This window comes from Lynx rufus, unplaced genomic scaffold (genome assembly GCF_022079265.1).
Source record: "Lynx rufus isolate CCGP_SWC_20201006 ecotype Redwood Valley unplaced genomic scaffold, mLynRuf1.p SCAF_26, whole genome shotgun sequence".
Classification (NCBI taxonomy): Eukaryota; Metazoa; Chordata; class Mammalia; order Carnivora; family Felidae; genus Lynx; species Lynx rufus.
The window spans coordinates 6,994,056-7,013,831 of record NW_025814841.1 but is presented as its reverse complement, the minus strand read 5'-3'; the positions used below and the strand labels follow the sequence as shown (position 1 = coordinate 7,013,831).

Genomic DNA, 19,776 nt, shown 5'->3' with positions numbered 1-19,776 from the left:
CCTGATTTTAGAGGAAAAGCTCTCACTTGTTCCCCATGGAGGATGATGTTAGCTGTGGGTTTTTCACATATGGCTTTTCTTATGCTTAGGTATGTTCCCTCTAAACCTAGATTGTTGAGACTTTTTATCATGAATGAATATTGTAATAATTGATATGGTGCTTTATAGATCAGAATAGATTTCCTTGTTTAAACTTCAAAACTTCAAACAATTATGACATAGCTTTTTTTAGTATTTATAAAGGTATTTTAAATGCTATTAGTATTACTATTAATGCATTTAATTTGATGAAGGTAAACAAAGATGAAATATATTGGAATTCAGTAAAAGAAGCATTGAACAAGTGTCAGGCTGGAGAAGAGCTATGTTTTAAGGGTTGAACATATTTTAGTCTAGTTCCATCAGACACTTCAAATCATGGAAAATGTTAAACATTCATTTTATTTTCAGCTGAACCATACAACAAACCTAAGTAGTAAGTGGTGATGGTATCATCTGACAGGTGATGAAAATAAGGCTCATCAAAATGATTTGTTCAAGAACACAGAACTAGTAAGTTAAAGAACCAATGTTAGAACCCAGGTTTTTGGGGTTTTTGTGTGTGTGTGTTTTGTTTTGTTTTTACCTCATGTTAAGGAGACAAAATCCAGAAACTGAGAGTAGAATTTAATGCCAGGGAGGTCAGAGTCACATAGCCTAACTTGAGGGTCAGAAATCATAATTCCCAACTGCTTGTTAGGATAGAACCCAAAGGAGATAAATTTACTGTGTACTCACATTTTCTAGAGTGCATCTAGACTATAAGGGATATACATATTTCTACTTCCCCCAAATTAGCCTTATATCCCAAGTATTGAAAGCAAGTTATGTGAATCTTCTCATATTAAAAATCAAATATCAACAAAACTGCTAGATTAAATTGGCCATTTGATATGAAAAAGATGATACAACAACTAACAAATTCTATGTATAAGTACAATAAAATTTAATAAATATAGTTACATTTCAGAAAGGCAAGCCCAAGGAACCTCATGTTAATTTTACCTAATGCTTTAGTTACCTAGTATATTTATCAAGTATACTTTCTTACCATAATATTGTAGTTGACATTAATGGTCTCATTTTCATAGGGGACATTCATTTGAACAGGTTTAATATCATTCTTTCCTTTCCTTACAACATCATAGATGGGATTTCGAGGTTGCTGGTTTTGTAGAATTTTTTTCAGTTGCTTTTCCAGAAGTTGTGGAGCATTGTTAACTACTTCAAAAACTCCATAATCCGCATTAAATCTAATTGCCTCTGAAAAGGTCTGTAAGATAGATTTGGGGAAATAAGGTCTTAAATTTGTATAAACCAGAAACTCACTGTCTCAAAGAAGACTTGACACTTACATATATGCATATATACATACATAAAGTTTTGTGTACTTAATCATTACCTCTTCTCTTTTAGGAGCTTAGAAATCCCTTGACTACAGATAAGGGAACCCACTGAATCCTTCCTTTCCAATGTATTTACACCATGAAATAAGGATGTACTGTGGCAGAAATTCCCTTTGCAGTATCTCTGTGTTTCTTTGGAACTGGAAAGAAATACACACCTGGTCTCTATGAAGCAATGCTATTCTCTTAGGAGCGGGTGGGTTGCTAGGGAAGAATGAGTAAAGGAAGAAGAAAAAACACTCGCGTTATCTCTTTCATCCCCAGGAGCCATGAAAGCTAAAGTACAATGCCTTGCCCAAAAGGATAAAATTAAGTACAATGTGTTCTTCATTTAAGACTATTTCAACACCGTTCCTCTCACTGTGGAAAAAAAGAGAGAAAGAGAAAGAGAGACTAACATTTCTGAGCTTTTCACAGTAATTACTAAATGTTGCCAAGTTTTACTTAAAGTCAGTCAGTTAATATACAACAATATTCAAACAGTGAGTTTGAATGCCAATTTGCATTAAGTAGCTCTGTAACTTTGAGTAAATAATTAAACATGTTTGGCATCTCCATCTCCATAACAAATAAAAAGTGGATTGGCTGTGTCTTTTCCCATTTTGCCCTCCAAATCTGGAATCAAGTTTCCTTTTCCAGAATATTAACTTATTTTAGGATACCTTTAGTGAACTATTTACTCATGTAGATTAATTTATAAATGTCTATCCAGGTGGTAGAAGACATCTAGGCCTTCCCCTTGGATTAGTAAATGTCCTAGGGAGAACATCAATTCTTCCAAATTTTACTAAGAGATTGCTAGATATACCATAGTTAAAATTTAATAAATGGTAGGATGTCATAATATTGGAGTTAGAAATATATACATACATATGTAAAAATATCCATATATATGTACGTATATATACATATTTTTTAATTATTTTTTTACATTTATTCATTTTTGAGAGACAGAGCATATCAGGGAGGGGCAGAGACAGAGGGAGACACAGAATGTGAATCAGGCTAAAGGCTCTGAGCTGCCAGCACAGAGCCTGATGTGGGGCTCAAACCCACAAACCATGAAATCATGACGAGTCAAAGTCAAACACTTTCCTGACTGAGCCACCCAGGCACCCCAATACATACATATTTTTTTTAGTGTCAGATAACGTCACATCTCTAAAGACTGATCATCTCCCCTTCTAAGGAATTTAAAGTTCATGGACAATAGAATTCAATATGAAAGTCAGTCTACTGGCCAAAAGGCCTCAGGGCTAAGATTTCCCCTCAAAAATGACATGTATAGGGCAATGGACAAGTAATACAAGTGACAGTAAATTGTGTACAAGGTTTCTTCAATAAATATATTTAACTGCATGTGTCTTTCAAACATGAGATTCAAACAGGCATCACTTACCTGAATGTCAAATACGATCTCTGAATTATACTATCACTAGACTAAACAGATAAATGAGTCTGCTGATATCAAAGACAAGATTCATTTGGTAGGAGAAAGCAACTGAATTAAGCTTGGTAGAGAATGGACATAAAATATTAGCTGGGGTTGGGGAAACAGTACAGTATACTGCAAAAGACCATCTGGAAAAGATTTCTTCTAGTTCTGAGTATCCATAGAACAAGAGAGCAAGTTCGGCCTTTATTTGTTTTCCTTTCTTTTTTCTGCCTCCTACCCTCACACCTGGTGGACAGAGGGACACAAAGCTGTGATAATCCAAAGCCAAGAATGCCAGTTAGTTAGTTCTATGAACAAATAAGACATTTCCTGCTACTCAAGTTAGAAAAATAATGACCCAGTAAAAAAAAATTTAGAGGGACTGTGACATTCTGAGACCCTCAGTAGCCAATGTTACTCAGTAGAAAGGAGTTAAGTTACAGTTGATATAAATAACGGAAGAGACAAGAACTACCGTTAACTGGCCATCTACCATGTGCAAGCATGTGACAGACACTTCAAACGCACTATTTTTCCACATTCCTGAGATCATTCTTTATTGAAAGTGGACACTCAAGATAGTTATGTGATGGACTATGGATTCAGAGCAATGAAGTGCTAAATCGGGGCTATCAAAAAAGTCTATCTGGTCCCAAAGACAGCACATTTCCCCTTCTTTACGATTTTATTGCCTCACATACTGATACTAACCACGTTCTCTAGGCCAGGCCCTGTGCTAAGCAATAACCCTATAAACATAGTGGATCTGGGATTCAAACCAAGGTGTTTTATCAGTAAAGACACACAAGCATGAAGCAGCATGGTACATATGGGTAATTTTCAGCAGTTCCATGCAGTTAGAATATAACTAGAATAGCTCATAGTTGAAATTGTTTAAGGAACAGAGGAAAGACTTGAGGTAGATGAGGTAGATAGGACCAAATCATGGAAGGCTTTGCATGCCATTTTAAGAAGGATAAGCTTATCTTGATCCTTGAAATAGGATGGGATGGGAAAATCCTAAATTGGGAAGTAACTATGATTTATGTTTTAGGAAGATTCTCCTGGTAGCAGTCTGGAGTTTTGTTTGCTGGCTCTTGAGTTGGTGAGGTAGAATGCTCACATCCCACGAGCAGAGCCATCCCCAGGCTCTCAGGAGACTGGCAGTTACCTCGGAGCTACCGTCATCAGAGCCAGGGTCAGGGTGGCAATAACTCCCTTGCATGGGTTACTGTCCCCAGCACACACAGGGGCTAGGGCAGGGTGTAAGGCAGGTAGTCAGCAATTACTTTCATTTTCAACTCACAAAGCAAAACTATGGCTGAAACAAGTGATCTCTTCATGGATTTCCAGCACATCCCCTAGTAAGTGCACTGCAGAACTCTGGGTTCATGACTACAGACTGCTTTAAACACTGAGCTGACACATAATTTCAGTAGGCGTCAGTAGATGCTGTGGATTAGCTCGCTCAGGATCTGTTCCAACCCCCTGAAATGCAGAATCTGGACAACTAAAAACTGTATCACCCAGACTCCCGTGTGTTTCAAGTTACACGTGTGACTCAGTTCTGCTACTCATATGCACGAAATACTTGAATTCTGAAGCAAGTGGAGTAGGGAAGAGGCAGAGTCTATCCATCCTGAGGAAGGAAAGCTGAACGACATAAGTACATGAAAGTGAGGAGAGAAACTGGACAAAAAGAAGTACTTTACAAAAAAAAAAAAAAAAAAAAGACAACAGAAGCTAAGCTGTAATTGTGTCCATGATTAAATGACATGAAATTTAGCTACATAAGATGTTAAAATACTTAGAATTTTTAAATTTAAGAATTTATCTCAGTGGGGGAGGCACCTGGGTGGCTCAGTCAGTTGAGTGTCTGACTTCGGCTCAGGTCATGATCTCACAGTTCATAAGTTTGAGCCCTACATCGGGCTCTCTGCTGTCAGCACACAGCTGGCTTCAGATGCCTTGCCCCCCTCTCTCTGCTCCTCCCTACTCCCTCAAATCAATCAATCAATAAATAAAAATTTTTTAAAAAGAATTTATCTCAGGGGCGCCTGGGTGGCTCAGTCGGTTGAGCGTCCGACTTCAGCTCAGGTCACGATCTCGCGGTCCGTGAGTTCGAGCCCCGCGTCGGGCTCTGGGCTGATGGCTCGGAGCCTGGAGCCGGCTTCCGATTCTGTGTCTCCCTCTCTCTCTGCCCCTCCCCCGTTCATGCTCTGTCTCTCTCTGTCTCAAAAATAAATAAACGTAAAAAAAAAATTAAAAAAAAAAAAAAAGAATTTATCTCAGTAGAATTAAAATGTGATAGAGTCTATGCCAAGGGGATAGAAGTGCTTTCTTATTTTAAAAGCCATGATTTCCAATGGATCTCTGAAGATCCTTAATAGCACTGTGGTTCTAAGATTATAAAAGGGGCAAATAACTGATTCAAAGCTTCCCCCAGTTCACTTATTTCAGCAACGACCAAACTTTTGAATGCCCAAGGGCCAATTATTATCCCGAGCAAAGAGGATACAAACTGAATAAAACACTTGCCTTTGCAGGAACAATACATGGTCATTCTTTTTTTTTTTTTTTTATGATGAAGAGTCAACAAAATGCTGAAATAATTTAAATTAGTGTAACATGCAAATGCTAAAGGGGAAATCTGTCCACAGAGAGAGACCATGGTAGTTAATACTAGGGTTTTTTTTTTTTTTAATCTAGTTATTGTACTTTAAAAGGGATTTGGCTAACCTAGAAATCTATCCAGAAAAGGATAAGCAGAATGATTAAATGAAAGAAATGTTGGGTAAAATCACTTTGCTTTTCTAGGATTTATCATAAAAGGGGTTTTAATTAAACAATCCCAAGGTGCCTTCCTTCTTTGATACTCCATTGATCCACAATTGTCTCTCACAAAAAAGAAAGTCTGTATCTTCTTCTTTCTAATAAGATCATCCAATTCCACTGTTCCTTTGTTATTTTACTCATTTATTCAATAAGTTTCATTGAACACTTATTAAATAAGCTATCATGATAGATGATGTATTGCCACATTGAGTGAGCCAGTCCAGAGTACTCTCCACAAAGCCCCAAATGAAATGGAGACACAGATATGGCTTCAGAGTATGCTGATCCAACAAAGAAGAAAGGATGTAAATACACGGAGACAGTAAAGACTCATCCTACAAGACAATGAGCCCTACAGTTGGCATACAAGGTGAAGTCATATTTAGTCAAAATTATCCCTTGAAATCCTTGAGAACACCCATAAGGTATAAAGTCGTCCTACTTCTCAAGAAGCTGATCACAGTGTTTCCTCTGGAATTGAAATGGGTTACTGATTCTTCGGTTAGGAGCCAGATGAAATGGTGGGCTTGTGTTTACAACTCATGTTATACAGAGATATGCATGTTTAACACTAGAATCCCTTTCAGCATGATCAGTTCACTACTCTAGGAAAGGCGAGCAGGAAGAGACCATTGGGGGAACAGCAGATTCTCATCTTCTGGCTCCTACCCTTATCAAGATGTTCATGGATGCGTATGTGTGTGTTTATGGATTAGTAAAACAGACAAAACCATCCTCACTCTTTAAATCACCCTCACTCTCTCTGCAGAGCACGAGTAATTCATTTTGAGTAATAACACATGTATATTGATGAACTGAAAGCAGTTGGACATTGCTGAAGCTTACTAGTCAAGAGGGAATTAACAGGATACAAGCCTGGAGAGAAAGGCAGAGGATGGGTTCATCAAAGACTTTCTATTATGTGCATAACTCCCAACTCACTCTCTAGAGTCTGTGGTTCTCAGAGTGTGGTGCCTGGACCAGCAACATCAGAATCACCTTGGAACCTGCTAGAAATGCAATTATCAGGCCCCTCCCTATAATGAGAAACTCAGAGAGTGAGGCCTGGTATTCCGTGTTAACAAGCCCTCAGGTGATTCTAATGCATGTTCAGATTTACGCTGCTTTAGGGTGATGGGGAGCCAGTAAAGAGTTTTCAGCTGGGAAGAGACAATCCAGATCAAGACAAACTTTAACACCCACCTTCTGTCCGCTACTTCATGTAGACTTTCCCGTGTATTCACATAAGTGGAGGGGATGACCATCTAGGTTCTGTACGCAGAAGAAAGAACCCTGCTCTTTATTATGCAAAGTCCTGTTGTCTGCTTTAAAAAATATATATATATATATATATAAATTTATATATATATAAAAAATTTAAATTTTATATATATATATATATATATAAAATTTATATATATATAAATCTTGGGCACCTGGGCGGCTCAGTCGGTTGCGTGTCCAACATTGCTCAGGTCATGATCTCAGGGTTTGTGAGTTCAAGCCCCGCATCGGGGCTGCTCGCTGCTGACAGCTCAGAGACCACTTCAAATCCTCTGTCCACCCCCTCTCTCTACCCCTGCCCCCCTTGCATGCGCTCTCTCTCTCTCTCTCTCTCTCTCAAAAATAAACAAACATTTTTAAGAAATCTCTCTCACACATCAAGTCCTTTGTTTTCACTATTTCTCAGCCTATCCACAAAACTCCCACAGTTGGTTTAGTATGTGACAATAAAAGACATGTGAGGTGGGGGAGAGAGAAACAAACGAGGTAGGAAGTCTCTCTCCAGAAAAAGCTGAGTAGGCTGATTTAGAGAACTCTCAACTTTTAATCATATGACAGGAAAAATCTTCAGTTTGAGCCTCAAACCCAATCCTCCGCAAGCTGCTGCAGACTGCTCTTTCCCTTGCTTAATTTTCTTATTTCAAGGGTATCGTTTTCCAAATGTTCTAAAACGAACTGACCTGAAGGCGGTGAAAGCTAACTTTGTAGTACCAGTCATCCATGTGCGAAAAATATTTCCACAGAAAAAGCAAGTGCACGAAAATATTTTTACCACAATAAATTGCTGGCTCCACATTTCTTTGAGAAGAGGAGGGGGGAAAAGCCTGTGAATAATTAGTGATGTGCTTAAACTGCCAGCGGAGCACCACTGAAACTTACTGGGTGCCAAATTATTTAGCTGAACAGTATTTAAATTAAAAACTAATGACTAGGTTAATTTAATACATGTTCATCTCTGCTCCAACTCTGTCTCTCCTAATTGAGTTCCAAAGCTGTATTTTAAACATGCATCCTAGTCAGCGAATGAAAAACATGTGACTCCTTGACTATAACAAGTCAGTTACCAATGACTTCTTTTAATCTAAGTTTTACTGTCATTTTAGATGTTTCACCATAAACTATTTGCTGGACATATTCACCAATGGGATGGAAGGAATCATGTGCCACATAAAATACATAGAAATATCCTTAGTTAATAAAATGAATTAACATTTGGTAATGTGAGTGCTTTATGTGTGAGCTACAAGGCTTATCAAAACACCCAGAGGTATAAACGCTGAACTAGGCAGTACTACCTACACTCTATCAACACCTTCAAAAATCAATCTCAAAAAGTTAAAAGTATTTAACTTTTGGCAGCGGAAGACCCAAGCCCTGCATCCCCCTTTATGCCACTCATTCCCCAAATCCGTACTCTCTTTCTCTTTCTCCTTACCCAACAATCTATCCAATATATAAATCCTTCATAAAGCTGCAAGAAATTATAATAGTTTACAGATTAAAGAAAAAAGTGTGGAGAATCAGTCCCCAAAAAAGAAGTTATGGTAAAATTCCAAAGGCAAATAGCTAAGCATGGTCTGGCAAACACATGACATACCTATCCTTGCAAGGAGGGTATGGAACAGGCCACCCCTTCGGCTTCTGCAGACCATAAATGTCACAAACATTCTAAACCACCCACAGAGGACCAACCTAAATCTGTATGTGGGCTCATCTACCCAATCCCACAACAGTCACTGAGCATAAAACACACAAAACAAAACCAAAAGGGGGGAAAAAATGTTTTCACACTATAGCACAGAAGAAAACTTAATAAGCAAACACTTGTCCATAAAGAGTTGACAGAAAAAAAAAAAAAAGACAACCTCCCAGACACCAAATGAAAACAATATCTGAATATGAACCTGGCAACAGAACAAACGGAATGAAGTTATGAAAGCTAGGATTTGGAAAGTGCCATAATCATTTATAATAGCAGCAACTGTCCTGGATTCCCCTCATCAAAATAACATGGAGGCAGGCTACCAGCCATCAATTTCTGGATCTTACAATGTGTCCCATGGGTGTTATGGGGTAATGGAAAGAAGGAGGGTAGGAGCCAGAAAGCCTGATTCCTAGGCCCATTTCTGCCACAATCCAATCTGGGACCTTGGGCATGTCACTACAGATGTGGAAGAAGATTGAGAAGTCTCAGAAATCTAGATGACTTAAGGGAGGGACTTTTGGATTGAGCATATTATAATACATATCTACACTGTCTATCTCAGGCTTAGATTGTTGCGTTTTTTTGGTGGAGGAGGAAATGGTAGAGGAGGTGAGGCAAAAGAAGATTAGAAAGTTTATTTGTTTATTTAAAAATTATCTTACATGGAAGATGTATAAATAAAAAAAAAAAAAAACAATCATCCTCAAGAAGCTTTTGGAGATAACAGAAGAAAGGGACCTATCCTTGGCCCCAGGAAATTTATAATGTAGCTCCTGAGATAAAAATAAACAGAGAAGATTAATCAAATTTTCTTTAGCTGGGAAAGTCTAATCTCCCACCTACCATATATACCACCATAAAATATTCCCCAAAATGATTTCCTAACCTATATCCAAATATCTCCAATCACAGGAAGTTTACTCCTGTGAATAATGTCATCCCTATTGTTCTGTTCTACTGTTAGAAAACAAACTTTAAATGTCTTTCTTCTGGTGATTGAAAATCAACTTCCTCATAAATGCTGGCCTTGGTTGTGCCCGCCAGCTTCACAGAACAAGTTAACCCCTCTTCCTCAATCAGATCTTGAAATACTTGGAAAAAAGCTGGTCCACTCCAACCCTTCTACCCATTCCCCAGCCAGGTTCAACACCCACACTTCTTTCAACCCTTCCTCATCTGACATGGTTTCCAGAGTGTTCATTGGCTGAATCTCCCCAAGTCTGGTTTGGCAGAGCAACTCCTAACCTGTGGCACCAAGAATGGAATACAATATTCCAAATGTAGTCTGACAAGTCAATATGATTTTAAAAAAAGACAAAGCAAAACATTTATTGAATGCCTTCTATGCTCCAGACTAATATTTTTCTTGATTTTAACTATACCTCTGTTAATGCCCCCTAAAAATACATCAGCTTTGTTTCAGACCATTTCAGATTACCACAATAAAAATAAGACCAGATTCTGTTCCTCCACTGCCAGTTCTATAGTTCTTACAGCATAGTAGGACAAGTTTTTGAGTCGTGTGGACCTGGGTGGACCTTGTCACTTAACTAGCTGAGTGACCTTAAGCTGGAAAAACACTAGTTCACTTGCAACGTTTCATCCAAGACCCTGATAAAAATAATTTGGAAAGTCAAAGCCAATGACATATTTGTGTGGCACAGAAGTTTATTCTCCAGACTGACAATGACCTACTAATCTAATTAAGGAGTGACTGCCCCTCATGTTTCAGGATCAGAAGATGAGTTGGTCTAGTTAGTGAAGGAAAAAGAAAGAGAAGCACTAATTCTGTGCCAAGCACTTAACATACATTACCTTGTTTCATTACAACCTTATAGGATACTTACACTGTTTTCACAGAGAAAGATATCAAGGTATTAAGTAACTAAAGAATGTTTCTAAGATCACAGGGGTAATATCTGCCTCACTTCTAATCATTACACTGGGGCATGGACACAGGAAGAATATGTGTGGTCAAGGTGGGTGGGGGTGGCTCAGGGGAGGCAGGAAAGATTGTGCAGGATGACACAAGCAGAATGAAGCGGGAGGTAAAACTAGAAAGGTTAGATTCAGGCCACACTGCAAAAGGTCTTGAACTCCATACTAAGGAATGTGGACTTAAATCTGTAGGCTATTAAGTGTCAACCCCTACTGGCTACAGTTAGAGAACGTGTTCAAATATTTGAAAACTAACTTCACAGGTAATGATATGAGCTTAGGAGAGACAAAGCCATATAAGTGGAGCATGTGTTGGGTGTATTATTTTAGATAGGCGTGGGAGGCATGGTTTCCTGAGTAGAGGTGACTTAAATCAGGGAGAAGGTGAAACAAGTATCTCAGGAAAGAGCACTCCAGCCTAAAGGGCCCTGAGTATGCTTGGCATATTCATGGTGGAAAAACATGAAGAGGGCCAGCTAAGCCAGAAAAGAATTAATAAGAGGAAGAGGCACAGGAAATAAAGACCAAGAGATGGCAAGAGCCAGATCATACAGGATTCTGGATTTTATTCTTAGTGTAATAAGAAGCCACCTTTGAGGGCTTTGAAGTAACATGGTTCCATTTATCTGTATTAGTATTATTACTTTATTGCTATGATTATGCTTTACTGAAACTATAATACATTAAATTTATGGCTCCCTAAAATGCCAGTCCATAATGCTCCAAAAAAAGAGAGCTCAGTTTGACACATTTATTCTCAATAAACCCATGCTGGCTTCTAACTCTTAGCTAAGTGCTAATAAACCAAACATTATGAAGCTGTTCTAGAATTTTGCCTGGAATTTGGTTTGAGAATTCATCATTCTTTCTCCTCCATGTCCCCAAATTCTTTTTGGAAACCTATTACCATATTTCCCCTTCTCCTATCTTGTGGCGTGAAGCATGGGTAGTTAATAGGTAGATTACATTGTACCATATGTAGCTGCAAAGGAATGAGAGAGATTTTCATAGGGTGGGGGGGACACAGAATGAGAGAATGTAAAAGAGAAGGATTTGGAGAGACAGAAAACAGAAGAGAAGTGGCCGAGCTCGGCCACATGGGATATATGAAAGGGTCAAACTGCAGGAGTCTGCTTGGGTGGGACGAACACGTGACCACAGAGACACTCTGCCATCTCACCTGAAGCCTGAAACACACAAAACACACAAAAATGGTAACATCAATTCTGACTGGATGGCAGGACTATGGCTCAATTTTTCTTACATTTAAGATAAATTTTCTCTAATAGTATTGTTATATCACTTCTATAATTTAAAATAGATTTTAAAAAAAAGAAAGGTAGGGGAATTTATGTTCTAGAGCAAGTAAAAGTCAAGATAATCACAAAACTTGAGATGATGACATGTAAATCTTGAGAAATTGAAATCAGACCCAATATAGACAATTTTCTTTTTAAAATGTCACAAAAATTAGAGGAAAAATGGAGAATGCAGAGCCTAGAGGAAAGACAATATACTCAAGAAGAGCAAAATTCTGACAATTTTGTGATGCTGCTGGGTTTTTTATAATATACAACCGGATGATGAAAAAGTTGCAAAATCAGACCAGGGGCACCTGGCTGGCTCAGTTGGTTAAGCGTTGGGCTCTTGATTTCAGCTCAGGTCATGATCTCACAGTTCATGAGTTTGAGCCCTGCATCAGGCTCTGTGCTGACAGCGTGGCGCCTGCTTCGGATTCTCTCTCCCCCTCTTTCGCTCTGCCCTTCCCCACTCACACACACAGGGACACACTACCTCAAAATAAATAAACTTTAAAAATAAAAAAAGAGGGGCACCTGAGTGGCTCAGTTTGTTAAGTGTCTGACTTCGGCTCAGATCATGATCTTGCAGTTCATGAGTTTCAGTCTCATGTCAGGTTCTGCTGCCAGCTCAGAGCCCGGAGCCTGCTTCAGATTCTGTGTCTCCCTCTCTCTCTGCCCCTCCCCTGCTCACACTCTGTCTGTCTATCTCTCTCTCTCTCAAATAAATGAGTATTTAAAAAAGAGAAAGAAGGAGAAAAAGAAAATCAGACCAAACAAGAACCCATGAGGTATGCTGTACCATCACTCGGGCCTGTTGCTGGAAAGCGAGAGGTGATTGGTGTCTCAGCCTAACCCCCATAATGGATCCAGAGGCCTGGCTGTGCCAAATGGGGGAGAGACCACAAATTCTTTTGGAAAAAGGAAAATAAGACAAAACAACAAACATGCATGCATAGATACATACATACATGCAAAAACTAATCTAGGCAAGAGGGTGCATCTAGTACTGACTCTTCAAAAGACATCTTCAGTGGCTAGGCTTTAAGAGATTCAACATATCATGGCCCACTCCCACTCTCACCATTACTATTTAACAGAGTACTCAAAGTCTTAGCCTCAGCAATCAGACAACAAAAAGAAAGAAAAGGCACCCAAAGTGGCAAGGAGGAAGTCAAATTTTCACTATTTGCAGACAACATGATACTCTATGTAGAAAACCCAAAAGACCCCACCAAAAAATTTCTAGAATACATGAAATCAGCAAAGTCGCCAGATACAAAATCAACATGCAGAAATCTGTTGCACTTCTATATACCACAAACAAAGCAGCAGAAAGAGAAATCAAGGAATCAATCCTATTTGCAATTGCACTAAAAACAATAAGATACCTAGGAATAAACCTAACCAAAGTGATAAAAGATCTATACTCTGAAAACTATAGAACACTTATTAAAGAAATTGAAGAGGACACAAAGAAATGGAAAAGCACTCCACACTCGTGGATTAGAAGAACATTGTTAAAATGTCTATACTACCCAAAACAATCTGCACATTTAATGCAATCCCTATCAAAATACCACCAACATTTTTCATAGAGCTAGAACAAACAATCCTAAAATTTGTATGGAACCAAAAAGGCCTGAATAGCCAAAGCTATTCTGAAAAAGAAAAACAAAATTAGAGACATCATGATTCCAGATTTCAAGCTATATTCAAAGCTGTAGTCATCAAGACAGTATGGTACTGGCACAAAAAGAGACACATAGTTCGGTGGAATAGAATAGAAAACCCAGAAATGGACCCACAACTATATGCTAAACTTACCTTCAACAAAGCAGAAAAGAACATCCAATGGAAAAAGACAGTCTCTTCAACAAAGGAAAATGGGAAAACTGGACAGTGACATGCAGAAGAATGAAACTGGACCACTTTCTTACACCATACACAAAAGTAAATTCAAAATGAATGAAAGACATAAATGTGAGACAGGAAACCATAAAAATCCTAGAGGAGAACAACATCTTTGACCTTGGCTGGAGCAACTTCTTATTAGACACATTGTCAAAGGCAAGGGAAACAAAAGTAAACATGAACTATTGGGACCTCATCAAGATAAAAAGCTTCTGCACAGGAAAAAACAAAAAACCAAAAACAACAATCAACAAAACAAAAAGGCAGCCTACAGAATGGGAGAAGATATTTGCAGACAATATATCTGATAAAGGGTTAGTATCCAAAACCTATAAAGAACTTATCAAACTCAAAACCAAAAAATCCAATTAAGAAATGGGCAGAAGACATGAATAGATACTTTTCGAAAGAATACATCCAGATAGCTAACAGACACATAAAAAGATGCTCAAAATCACTCATTATCAGGGAAATATGAATAAAAACCACAATGAGATACCATCTCACCCCTGTCAGGATGGCTAAAATTAACAACAGGAGAAACAACAGGTGTTGGCGATGATGCAGAGAAAGGGGAATCCTTCTGCACTGCTGGTGCGAAGGCAAATGGGTGCAGCCACTCTGGAGGTTCAAGAAACTAAAAACAGAACTACCCTAAGACCCAGCAATTGCACTACTAAGTATTTACCCAAAGGATACAAAAATACAGATTTGAAGGAGTACGTGTACCCAATGTTTATAGCAGCATTATCAACAATAGCCAAACTCTGGAGAGAGCCCAAATGTCCATTGACTGACGAATGGATAAAGAAGATATGACATAAAAATATATAAATACACACACACACACACACACACACACACACACACACACACACACAAAATGGAATATTACTCAGCCATCAAAAAAGAATGTAATCTTGCCATTTAAAATGATGTGGATGGAGCTAAAATGTATTATGCTAAGCAAAGTAAGTCAATCAGAGAAAGACAAATATCATATGATTTCATACATATGTGGAATTTAAGAAACAAAATAGATGAATATGTGGAAGGGAGAGGGGAGAAGAGAGGGAAATAAGCCACAAGAGACTCTTAATGATAAAGAACAAACTATGGTTTGACAGAGGGAGGTGGGTGGGAGATGGACTAGACGGGATATGGTACTAAGGAGGGCGCTTGTTGTGACGAGCACTGGGTGTTGTAGGTAAGTGAAGAATCACTGAATTTCACTCCTGAAGCCAAAATTGCACTAGAATTTAAATTTAAAATAAGTTTTAAAATTTTAATTAAAAGTAACATATTATGGCCCACACCCTCTAAAATTACTTGTGACATTTTTATATTCCAAAATTTCCCTGGTAAATATGTTAATGAAAAAAGTTTTTGCATTTGTATAATAATGAAAACCTTTTATCTTTCTTTTATTTGAAATTCCTGATTAACTTTATTTGCCAAGCACTGTAAGTGTTTTTATGCATTCCATCTCACTCTCCCCAACCCCCTTGATACTTAAGTATATCAGTCAATGCTCTGAAAGACTAAAATTCTATTATTTGGCATCCACCTATGTCTTATTTACTATTAATATAAAATTCTAGTTAACTTAGACACAAATTCCACTTTAATATCTGTACAAAAGGATGACAATAATTGCCTAGAGTCAAGAAATACAGTGTTTTTTTTGATATTTTGTCTTTATCACCTCTGTTCAAAGCCTGAAACAGTGCCAAATACAATAACATCAGATTTTGTACAGAATACTTCTTTTCTAGTTTATCCACATTTATTATTTTTATTATTATTTTTTGTACAAAATACTTTTAATGGTTAGAAAAATTCCAGCTTTCAGGGTGCCTGTGTGGCTCAGTTGGTTAAGCATCCAACTTTAGCTCAGGTCATGTTCTCACGGTCTGTGAATTCGAGCCCCACATCAGGCTCTGTGCTGACAGCTCAGAGCCTGGAGCCTGCTTCAGATTCTGTGTCTCCCTCTCTCTCTGCCCCCCCCCCCCAGCTCATGCTCTGCCTCTCTCTGTCTCTCAAAAATGAATACACATTTAAAAATTGTTTTAAAAATTCCAGCTTTCTTATTCATTCATTCATTCATTCACTCTTATTGTTGTACAACTGATGCAGCTTTCTTCAGTAATTTCCAAATATGATTCAAACCCAAATGATTAACTCCATAAAAAGATACAAACTTTACTTTTCATTAATAATTCTGAAAGAGATTATCCTTCATAAAGTTACCTTATAAAATAATCCAGTGATTACAATATTTTGCTTTGATAATATATTCCATAGAACATAAAAATATACTCACTGGAAGGCTTAGGAATTCATTAAAGTAGTCCACAAGGAAATCATCTGTTGCCAAAGAATCTTCCTGAAAAAATATAAAACACAATATTATGCTTATACTGAGATGTTTTAAAACTTGCCAATATTATTCTCTAATTCTGCTTATCAAAAGATTATAATGTAGATCCTCAGATCTTTTTCAGTCTGTCAACAGCAAGTGCTCACTATAAATAGAACACAGTGCTACAATCTCTGGAGGAAAGAAAGAAGAAAACAGAATGGAGCACACTCTTAAAAGATTTTGTCAGTATGCCTAGCTGGAAAACAGAACACATGAAAAATATAGCACAGCACTTAAATGAAATATAGTACAAAACTCAACACAAGGTAAATTTCCTACAGACGTATTTTTATACACTTATGTATATGATATTTATTTATATTATTATATTAAATATATTTTATTACAATAATGGCAGAATCAATAAAGACAGAACCGTGTTTGAAGTTAAAATGAAATTCAGAATGTAAATTTCTTAAATTGCCTAATGGAAGTGATAAACTAAGTAAAGAAAATATTCTACTGCCTCCTCCCCAGAATGAGACAGCTTTAGTAATCTGACAGTTAGTAATTTGCATGAAGAAACTTTGACAATGCATATGTTCTAAGCATAAAGATTGTATATATTTTTTCCATAACTATCTCACCCACCAACATAGCCACTTTTAAAACTGGCAAAATTGGAAAGCCCCTGCCAAGAACAAATTTTCTCTTCCAAATAAAACACCTTATTTTATTAGCAATTGTTTCCATTGTGTCAAAAGCATATCATGGCATACTCTGCTATACAGTACATGTGTTTATTTTGTTATTCATAATTATATTTCCACTTTGCAAATCTAACATGAAAGTTGACAATATGACACAATGCTATTATTTCCATATGGCTGATTATTTTCTTCTTATATTGGCCAATTTTTAAAATTTGTTGAAGTATAGTGTTGCAGTGTAAGGAAGATACTCTAGCATATTGACTTGGAAAATAGATTTTGCAGGGTAATTTCTCTAAGTATTTGTAGTACAATTAGTATAGAGTTATAAATAACCACTTACAGGATTTACATCAAGGAACGTACTAAAAATCTGAACTTTAAAACTAAGGATTTAGCTTACTAAAAATCTCAACTGATTAAAACAACAACACACTTAGCATCTCATAAACCGTCTACGTTCATAGTGGTACCTCAATAATATATTCTCAAAGTTCTGACTGGCGAAGATTTAACAAAGCAGAGCAAGTCTGGTAGAGGTGATATACAGCTAATAAGCTTTCAAATTTTACCTTTCAAAGTTACTTTAATTTTCTGGACTTTATTTAGTGAACTATCTACTTTCTGCTAAGTCTTAAGAGAAATCAACTGAATTTAATAAATATTTTTAGGATCTCCTAGATGGAGGGCACTGTCCCACAGTAAGGGTGGCCAAATTTTGTACTACTGGGCTCATGATCAAAAATCCTCAGATGGGAAGCATGAGTATTTTAATTGATAACAGTAAGGGAGTACTGTCCCTTACTAATTTTTCTAAAATAGCACCTTATTTTTAAATTTTACCTATCAAACAGAATGTGCATTTCACAGAGTCAGGTGCACCTAAATATTGTTAGAATATGGCCAGTCACATGGCCATAAATTTCTAGATAATCCTCAGACTCATATATTCATTTCCAGTTGCCTCACCCTTCTCAGAGATTGTAACTCAATGAGTTCCAAACTATCTATGATGAAGTAGCTGTTTTGTTTTGTGTGTTCCCTAAGTTTCAGACAAATAACCTATAAAATACAATAAGAATGAATTACTAGAAAATGAAATAAAAGATACAAATACAAAAGCCCAATGGTTTATTACCAAATTCAGTAGATATAAACAGACTCTGTCAACATACCATAAAGTTTTTACATGTTTGCTCTCGACTTCTGAACTCATCTCAACAAGGACTGATGAGAGTTTCAGGCAGCTCTGGTCGACAAACCCTCATCAAGTAGCACTGCCTACCTGGTGAACAGTTTGCTTCCAGCAACCTCAGGTGCCCTGAAACTGAACCACACCAATAGGGCATTTCTCTGGCGTTCAGTCACATCCTCAGGTTTGCATTTCCAACCATAGAAACTCCAAGTATTCACAAACATCAAAATCTGTATTTCTTTTCTGAAGCTATATCTTGCTTTCTCCCCATATGAAATATCAGCACTTCTGCTGCTACCAGGGAAGTTCTGCAAGGGAAATAAGCATGGCCTCCAAGTGCCGACTCAGTTCTCCTGTTGCACTTCAATGGGAAGGCCTGCACGTCTCTAAATAAATGAGCATATCTTCCCACTGAAGCTTCTAGTCCAACATGTTCAGATAATTTGTCATATCAGTGAGCCAATGAGGATCTTTATGAAACCCTTTACATATTATTTATCTATCCTTATTTATTAAGGATCTTCATAAACACTTTATTCTCAAAACGCTTCATTTAAAAAATGCCTTGATCTAAAGAAACTTACTCTTTGTAAGTTTCCACAATCTAGTCACACGGCTGTATTAAAATGAACTAAGTCGCCATGCTTGGGATTAATATATTCCAAATAACCAATAAACTGGTGATGGTTATTAATGGCACAATCAAGAAGAAAACTGAGTTACAATCAATTCCTCCATTACATCATTCCATGAACCTGACTGCAAACTTTGCAGCACAGATTCTCTGCTGAATGATGCAATGGAAGGTAGGAACATTTTTTCAGAATTGAATACACACTTGAAACCTGTTTTTTCATGTATTACAGGTGTGCCATCTGTGAAAGTGAAGTCAGCTTTTCCGTTTTTAGTCCAGACTTCTCAAATTTCTTCCTGAAAGAGGGTTAAGCAAAATAGTTTATATGTGCTGGCTAATTATGGTAGACAAAAAATTTTTTGCTTAAGAATTTATTTTGCTGAGCCCTCAAATCAGATAAACTACAATTAGTTCACCACTCTAAAACAGGCAAGATATACAAAGAAGACCTTGTAAACAAGGAAGATGAAGGAAGATATACATAGACATAAACCATAGTCCACCAAAGAATATGATACATGCCAAAAGAAAATTATAGTATTAAATGTTTCCTCTCAAAAGAAGGAGATATTATCTGGTAGGAGGAATTAGAAGAGACTCAAGTGGAGAAAATGGCATTTGAAGTAACTTCAATTCTACAATTAGAAATACATAAATGAGAAGCAACAATGCGAAGCACAGAGAGAAATGCATGAGCAAAGCAACGTGGAAATCAAAACACAGTAAAAGTGATCACGGTTAGCTAATGGCAGAAGTAGAAAAATAATCCATGTTTCCAACTTCATTTCAAGCCATTCACACATTACACCAAAGCTATTCATCTACTATCCAATGCTGAATCCTATACTGACACACCTTAGATTAAGAATGCTATCATCAGTCAGTGAATAAGACAGACCGTATTTCAAAAATTACAGCCATCAGGATGCACCTAGTTTTATTGTTTCTTCCTAAATTACACATGATCTTTCTTTTCTCCTTTCGAAACAAGCCAATCACTAGACCAGAGCTCCTCACTAGG

At 37.3% G+C, this 19,776-nt stretch overlaps 1 protein-coding gene across 1 annotated transcript in view; it reads right to left on the bottom strand.

Moving 5' to 3' along the window:
• RGS22 (regulator of G protein signaling 22) overlaps positions 1-19,776 on the bottom strand; it is a 173,534-nt gene that overhangs the window by 145,715 nt on the left and 8,043 nt on the right. The window contains exons 4-5 of the mRNA XM_047088840.1: positions 16,178-16,240; positions 1,091-1,312 (exon numbers count right to left, since the gene is read on the bottom strand). Of these exons, the coding sequence (XP_046944796.1) occupies positions 1,091-1,312; positions 16,178-16,240 (285 nt within the window). The remainder of the gene's footprint in view (positions 1-1,090; positions 1,313-16,177; positions 16,241-19,776) is intronic.